At 40.1% G+C, this 8,547-nt stretch overlaps 1 protein-coding gene across 1 annotated transcript in view; it reads left to right on the top strand.

Annotated features, from left to right (window-relative positions):
• NUFIP2 (nuclear FMR1 interacting protein 2) overlaps positions 1–8,547 on the top strand; it is a 35,224-nt gene that overhangs the window by 6,313 nt on the left and 20,364 nt on the right. Inside the window, exon 2 of the mRNA XM_017542028.2 lies at positions 1,178–2,902. Within this exon, the coding sequence (XP_017397517.1) occupies positions 1,178–2,902 (1,725 nt within the window). The remainder of the gene's footprint in view (positions 1–1,177; positions 2,903–8,547) is intronic.

The following is an 8,547-nucleotide window of genomic DNA, read 5'->3' as shown; positions in this document are numbered from 1 at the left end:
ATTTTTAAAATTATGTTGTCTTTGTTTATTATTATTTTTTTGAGAGAGAGGATCTCACTTTGTCACCCAGGCTGAAAGACAGTGGTGCCATCTCAGTGCATACTCGCTGCAGCCTCGACCTCCTGGGTTTAAGCCATCCTCTTGCCTCAGTCCCCCGCTCCCAAGATGGGACTATAGGCACATGCCCCATGCCCAACTAATTTTTGTATTTTTTAGTGGAGACAGGGTTTTTCCACGTTTCCCAGGCTGGTCTTGAACTCCTGAACTCAAGCAGTCCGCCTGCCTTAAGAGTGCTAGGATAACAGACGTGAGCCACTGCACAGTTGAAAGTTTTAAATTAAACCTGAATACCATAACCCTTAAAAATTAGATGCTTTTATTATGATTTTGTTAGTAAATATTTTCTCATTGCATCTTTTGAGTCAAGGCAGTGTTGCTTAGTGGTAGGAGATCATGGATTGCAGATAGACTGCAGGTCAGATTTCCAGTTCTGCCACTTTGACTTGAGCAAGTTATTTCACCTTTCTGAAAATCTGTTTATCTAAATGTAAAATGAAGAAAATATGTTTTAAAAGAGTTAGAAACATTGGTACATAGATGTTTTGTTTTCATGTATTAACAGTGTGATCTAATAATATCTGGGAAATGTCAAAATGAAATTTAAGACTGCTTTAGAAAAAGTTGACAAGTATTAGATGTTTGATAGATGCATTGAAAATTGTTGATAGTGGCTACCAGCTATTTTTGGTTTTGTAGAAATGAAGTCTTTAATTTCCTTGTAATAATTACTGTTTCAGTAAAACTTGATTTTTGGCCAGAGGGTATCTATGCTCTGAATTGTGAAGAAAATTTTATAACAGCCTTGTGAGAGTGATGGGTAGAGTGATTCTGTTAGATGAGAGATATTTGGCATACTGCTTAAGAGGCCATGTTTTCTCTGGCCTCAGACTTTGGTTTGAATCTTGGCTCAGTTCTACCTCTTGCTTTGCTTAGCAGTAGATAGTCTGTAAAATGGGGCTGGCAAGTGTCTTCTCATAGAGATGTGAAATAAAGTTACAGTTCATGACATAGTGTCTACCTAGTATACAGTAAATAAACAGTTCTTAAATGTTAGGTATTGGTGTAATTTACATGTTGTGATTTCAGAAAAACACAAAACTTTTTTTTCCTTCCCTAGGCTATGGTGAACTAAACGGTAATGCTGGAGAAAGAGAAATATCTTTAAAGAACCTGAGTTCTGAGGAAGCCACCAACCCTATTTCCAGGGTCTTCAATGGCAACCAGCAAGTTGTAGACACTAGCCTGAAGCAGACTGTAAAGGCTAACACCTTTGGAAAAGCAGGAATTAAAACCAAGAATTTCATTCAGAAGAACAGTATGGACAAAAAGAATGGGAAGTCTTATGAAAATAAATCTGGAGAAAACCAGTCTGTAGATAAGTCTGATACTATAGCAATTCCAAATGGTGTGGTAACAAATAATTCTGGCTACATTACTAATGGTTATATGGGTAAAGGAGCAGATAATGATGGTAGTGGATCTGAGAGTGGATATACAACTCCTAAAAAAAGGAAAGCTAGGCGCAATAGTGCCAAGGGTTGTGAAAACCTTAATATAGTGCAGGACAAAATAATGCAACAAGAGACCAGTGTCCCAACCTTAAAACAGGGACTTGAAACTTTCAAGCCTGACTATAGTGAACAAAAGGGAAATCGAGTAGATGGTTCAAAGCCCATTTGGAAGTATGAAACTGGGCCTGGAGGAACAAGTCGAGGAAAACCTGCTGTTGGTGATATGCTTCGGAAAAGCTCAGATAGTAAACCTGGTGTGAGCAGCAAAAAGTTTGATGATCGGCCCAAAGGAAAGCATGCTTCAGCTGTTGCCTCCAAAGAGGACTCGTGGACCCTATTTAAACCACCCCCAGTTTTTCCAGTGGACAATAGCAGTGCTAAAATAGTTCCTAAAATAAGTTATGCAAGCAAAGTTAAGGAAAACCTCAACAAAACTATACAGAGTTCTTCTGTGTCACCAACTTCATCTTCATCATCTTCGTCATCTACTGGGGAAACTCAGACCCAATCATCAAGTCGCATATCCCAGGTCCCTATGTCAGCGCTGAAATCTGTTACTTCTGCCAACTTTTCTAATGGGCCTGTTTTAGCAGGGACTGATACAAATGTTTATCCTCCAGGGGGTCAGCCACTGCTAACTACTGCTGCTAATACTCTAACACCCATCTCGTCTGGGACAGATTCAGTTCTCCAGGACATGAGTCTAACTTCAGCAGCTGTTGAACAAATTAAGACTAGCCTTTTTATCTACCCTTCAAATATGCAAACTGTGCTGTTGAGCACAGCACAAGTGGATCTGCCCTCTCAGACAGATCAGCAAAACCTGGGGGATATCTTCCAGAATCAGTGGGGTTTATCATTCATAAATGAGCCCAGTGCTGGCCCTGAGACTGTTATTGGGAAGTCATCAGAGCATAAAGTGATGGAGGTGACATTTCAAGGAGAATATCCTGCCACTTTGGTTTCACAGGGTGCTGAAATAATTCCCTCAGGAACTGAGCATCCTGTGTTTCCCAAGGCTTATGAGCTGGAGAAACGGACTAGTCCTCAAGTTCTGGGTAGCATTCTAAAATCTGGGACTACTAGTGAGAGTGGAGCCTTATCCTTGGAACCCAGTCATATAGGTGACCTGCAGAAAGCAGACACCAGTAGTCAAGGTGCTTTAGTGTTTCTCTCAAAGGACTACGAGATAGAAAATCAAAATCCTCTGGCCTCTCCTACGAACACTTTGTTAGGCTCTGCCAAAGAACAGAGATACCAGAGAGGCCTAGAAAGGAATGATAGCTGGGGTTCTTTTGACCTGAGGGCTGCTATTGTATATCACACTAAAGGTAAATCATTTATTTCCTATACAGAAATTTTTGTTGTCCAATTTAGTATATTGTTTATATTTTAATAGAATTTACTTGAGAATGACAATGTGGATAAGCAGCTAGCATCAAACTTAATTCAGGGTCTTTGGAAGTAGTTTGATTAAAGTTTAGAAGGAATGTTCAAACGGATTTTTAAAAATACAATTGACCTACTTGGTTCAAAGAATAGAGGTAAGGAGTAAAGGAGTACTTGCTTAAAGGTATTGACATTATATTTTCTCTTGACCACTCTTAAGAGTGCTTGAAAAATTTTTTTTCTAAGCATGTTACCCTTCCTTTGCTTGTTTCTCCTTTACTTTTATTTATTTTATATATATGTATATATTTTTTATATACACACACACACACACACACACACACACAGAGAGAGAGAGAGAGAGAGAGAGAGAGAGACTCGGTTTCTCTCTTGTCCAGGCTGGAGTGCAGTGGTACAATCTCAGCTAACTGCAACCTCTGCCTTTTGGTTTCAAGTAATTCTGCATCAGCCTCCTCAGTAGCTGGGATTACAGGCATGCGCCACCACGCTGAGCTAATTTTTGTATTTTTAGTAGAGATGGGTTTCACCATGTTGGTTGGCCAGGCTGGTCTTGAACTCCTGACCTCAAGTGATCCGCCCCCGCCTTGGCCTCCCAAAGTGCTGGGATTATAGGCTTGAGCCACCACACCCAGCCTCTCCTTTGCTTTTTATATCATATGCTTCTTTGTTAGTGAGCTCATTTGATAATTCTAATTTGCTTAAAATGAGTAGAAGCAATGTTTTTGAAGAGGAATCTGAAAAGTCTCAAAAGGGGTAATGGATGCCAGTTTGTAACTGGAAAATAATTTAGATAAATTACAATGACAAGTATGATTAGCATGGTTGAGACCAGGCTCTTGGGAGTCTCCTTTTCATAGCACCAAAGCCCTAGTTTAAAGGGAACCAGGTATCTTTCAAGTTTCATGCTAATAAGTTTTTTTGTTTGTTTGTTTCTTTCTTTTTTGAGGTAGAGTGTCCCTCTTGTCGCCCAGGCTGGAGTGCAGTGGTGTGATCTTGGCTCACTGCAACCTCTGCCTCCCAGGTTCAAGTGATTCTCCTGCCTCAGCCTCCAGCGTAGCTGGAATTTCAGGTGCCTGCCACCATGTCTTGCTAATTCTTGTATTTTTAGTAAAGATGGGTTTCACCATGTTGGCCAGGCTGATCTCAAAATCCTGACCTCAGGTGATCAACCCGCCTCCGCCTCCCAAAGTGCTGGGATTACAGGCTTGAGCCACCGCGCCCGGCCTGATTTATGTGACTTTTAAGCAAATTTCCGAGTCTGAATACCTTTCCTTCCTTATCTGCAAGCTGGAAGACATTTAGTATAATAAACAGATGTCCTTTTAATATCATTTTTCTTCCTTAAAAATGGAAGTAAGTAGTAGAATTGCTTAATGGAAGTTTAAGAACAGGAATCCTCACATAAAATTTACCTGATTTCACTTGTTCTCCAGTTCTGCTTTTTGGAGGTAAATTTAGGAATTGGTTGTTTTTAGGAAAGTTAGGGTAAAAAGAGAAATGCTTAGTTTTTTAAGACATGTATTATATATTAGTCTGTGCCAGGAGAGTTGGGTTTTTTGGTATTGTTTTCTGTGCCATCTGCCCTCTGGACAGTATATGAGAAATTGTTTACCAAAGTATTTTGTACTGATGATCATTGTGTAAACCTGAGAGGATATCTGGTTGTGTTGTGTTCTCTTACCACCTCCAAAAAGTTGTGGGAGGCCAGGTGTGGTGGCTCATGCCTGTAATTCCAACACTTTGGGAGGTGGAGGTTGAGAGGATCACTTGAGCTCAGGAGTTGCCAGCCTGGGCAACGACATGTGGTCCCAGCTACTTGGGGGGACTTAGGAGGGAGGATCACTTGTGCCTGGGAGGCAAGTCTGCAGTGAGCTATGGTTGCACCACTGTACTCAAGCCTGGACAACAGAGACTCTGTCTCAAAAAACAAAACAAAAACGTGAGATATATTCCATTAGGTGGCATAAAACTACTAAACAGTCACCTAATGGAATCTATCGCACATGTTTTTGTTTTTTTTTTTTTTGAGGCTGGGTCTCTGAGTAGTTTTATGTACAATTTCCATTATGTGAATTGCCGGTTATTTTTAAATGGTAATGTTAACTTGTATTTACTCTGTATGCATCTTCCCTATCCATGGGCTAAATATTAAATCAGTGGTATTTAGATGAGCTGAATACCCCTATATAGGTGCAGTTATATTTAGTTTTGCTGGTGTTAATGAAAAAATTTGCTTTAGGTAAAGTGCATCATCTTGAGTTTTATATTTGGACATGACTGGAGATTAATCAGATTGGCATCAATGTTTTTTCCCCTTAAACAATAAATAATGTTCAGTTCAGTTAGGTTCCAAAGTAACAAGTTCTTTGAATTCCTGCCAAATGTTGATTGGTCCATTAGTGGTCTGTTGGCCCACTCATTTTTCTTTACCTGAATTAAATTTGAAGGTCTTTGTAAGTGAAGGCCTTTTTTTTTTTTTTTTTTTTTTTTTTTTTTTTTTTTAAAGTTAAACTCTAAAAGAAGTAATAATCAGTTGGGCTTACTGGAATATCCTTTAAGAACATCTGTGTTATTAGTGCTTTAGTGTAGTCTTCAAATGTTCAGTAGTAATCTCTAAGTGAGTTGAAATTGGGCTTAAAATGGGAAGTTCTCTGCCTTTCTCCTGATTTCAAAAATAAGCCTTTCAGCAACTTAATTTGGAACTAGTGGGTAAGAGGGTGCATTATGTCACTTCTTTTAGGAATGGTGCACTATGTATTCGTTTTAATTTATATAAGGTGTTTTTGTTTGTTTTTTGAGACAGAGTCTCGCTCTGTCATCCAGGCTAGAGTGCAGTGGTTAGACCTTCACTCACTGCAACCTCTGCCTCCCAGGTTTAAGTGATTCTCCTTCCTCAGCCTCCTGAGTAGCTGGGATTACAGGCGTGCGCCACCACCCCCAACCCCCGGCTAATTTTTGTATTTTTATTTTTTAATTTTTTTTTAATTTTTGTATTTTTAATAGAGACAGTGTTTCACCATGTTGGCCAGGCTGGTCTGGAACTCCTGACTTTGTGATCTGTCCACCTCGGCCTGCCAAAGTGTTGGGATTACAGGCGTGAGCCACCGCACGCCCAGCAAAGAAACTTGTTTGTTTGACTCAATGTTTTGGTGGCTGGGAAGTCCAAGGGCATGGTGGCAGCTTCTGGCAAGGGCTTTTTTAATACAAGAAGTTTTTAGATTACAGTTACTTGGAACCTTAAACATGCTATGTATTTTTAAAAATTTGAGTGTTAAGTACAACTGAGGGTATGAAGTGAAGATACAAAAGAGCATAAAAAAGGGGATTTGTGTGGATTCTAATTCTTGGGATTTTTCTTTTAGACTGTTTTTTGAGAGAGTCTTTTTTATTTAAGAGACAGTCTCTCACTCTGTCACCGAGGCTGGAGTGCAGTGGCTCAGTGAGCTCATTGCAGCCTGGAACTGGGCTCAAGCTCTCCTCCCTCCTCAGCCTCCTGAGTAGCTAGTACTACAGGTGTGTGCCATCATGCCTGGCCTCTTGATATGTGTTACACTATTAACTTTTCTTTCTTTCTTTCTTTCTTTTTTTTTTTTTTTTTTTTTTTTTTTTTTNTAGCCTTGAACTCCTGGGCTCAAGTGATCCTCCTGCCTTGGCCTCCTGAGTAGCTGGGACCACAGGTGTGCACCGAAATGCCTGGCTAATTTTTGTATTTTTTAAAAATAGTAATGGTGTCTCAGTATTTTACTTAGGCTGGTCTCGAACTCCTGGCCTCAAGGGATCCTCCTGCCTCAGCCTCCCAAAGTGCTAGGATTACATGTGGGCCACCATGCCTGTCCTAACTTGCCTGTCCTAACTTTTGTTTCTTCCTTTCTTTCCTTCCTTCCTCCCCTTTCCTCCCTTTCCCTCCCCTCCTTTTCCCTATCCTCCCCTCCCCTTTCTCTTTTCTTTTCTTTTCGACGGAGTCTTGCTCTGCCACCCAGGCTAGGGTGAAGTGGTGCGATTTCGGGTCACTGTAACGTCTGCCTCCCGGGTTCAAGTGTATTTTTAGTAGAGACTGGGTTTTCCCATGTTGGCCAGGCTGGTCTTGAATGCTTGACCTCAAGTGATCCCGCCATCTCTGCCTCCAAAAGTGCTGGGATTACAGTTATGAGCCACTGTGCCTGGCCTAATTTTTGTATTTTTAGTAGAGATGGGGTTTTACCATGTTGGCCACTCTTGTCACAAACTCCTGACCTGAAGTGATCTGCCCACCTCAGCCTCCCAAAGCTCTGGGATTACAGGCGTGAGGCACCACATCTGGCTGTGATGGCTCTTTTTTAAGAGACTAACTTAACCTTGTGACTTAGGCTGGAATGCAGTAGTGCGATCCTAGCTCACTGCACCCTCGAACTCCTGGGCTTAAGGAATCCCTCCAACTCGGCCTCCTGAGTAGCTGGGACTATAGGTATTCGCCACCACCCATGTTGTCTGGCCTGGTCTGGAATTCCTGCCCTTAAGCCATCCTTCTGCCTCAGACTCCTCAAGTTTTGGGATTACAGGCATGAGCCACCATGCCTGGCTAGTGATGGCTCTTGGTATACATAAGTGGGACATACAACTGTACCTCCTTCAAAGTAGTTATCTCAGAATGCTTAGCAAGACTCTGACTCTCTTTGACTTGACTTAAATTTTCTCTTCTAAACACAATGAGAATAATTATTTTCATGTTTACTGCATTTTATTGCAGTTGCTTCATGAATGCCTGTGACATCATAGCTGTCTGTCTAATAATCTTATTAATGTGTGCTTGCAAATTTGACAGTTTTAAGAAGATTCACTTTGGTTTTAGCCCTGGTTGTATTCCTTAGATTTGGAAAGGATCCCGGTTTATGGGGATATAATAATGTGCGACATATACAAATGAACATAACAAATAATTCCTGATATGGTATAAGGTCCCCATTCTCCCAGTGAGAGAACTCATACTGGCTGTTAGCACCCATACTGGCTGCTTGATGTCTCATTATGTCTGCTTTATGAATACAATAATAATAAATTCACCTTGATATTGGTCTGAAAGGTCACTTGTAAGGAATTTATGGAACTTAAAATTTAACTTCCAGTTTTCACTAGCTTAAGTCATAAGTGAGAGGGAAATAACCGTATGTCTATGCTGCAAGAAGAGCAGACACTATTATTATAATGGTAGTAGCAAAAGCAGAACTTGTTTATTACTGTCATAGTAGTAGCAGTTTCATTCCAAGCAACTTGAATTTTATATTTTACTCTTATAAAGTACATGGGATTAGAAGTAGAATAGTAAAAAAGAGAAAAATAACAAAAATAACTTAAGTTCCGAGTTTCTATTTAGGGGTAGTCTGGGTAATTATGCTTATCCTAGTTTGCTGTAGCTTAAGAGCAGAGTTCATTAAGGGTCTACTGAAAAGGGTAGTGGCTTATTTTTTTTTCCCCCTTAATCTCAAAAGGTATCAAGGTAATGGCTTCTAAGTACCTTAATTTAGAATTACTTAAAAACATACTATATTTCTTTTTTACTTTCTTTCTTTTTCTTTTTCTTTTTCTTTTT

Source organism: Cebus imitator, unplaced genomic scaffold (assembly GCF_001604975.1).
Source record: "Cebus imitator isolate Cc_AM_T3 unplaced genomic scaffold, Cebus_imitator-1.0 Scaffold140, whole genome shotgun sequence".
NCBI classification, from domain to species: Eukaryota; Metazoa; Chordata; class Mammalia; order Primates; family Cebidae; genus Cebus; species Cebus imitator.
Note: the sequence above shows the minus strand (reverse complement) of the source record. Positions and strands in the feature narration are given on the sequence as shown.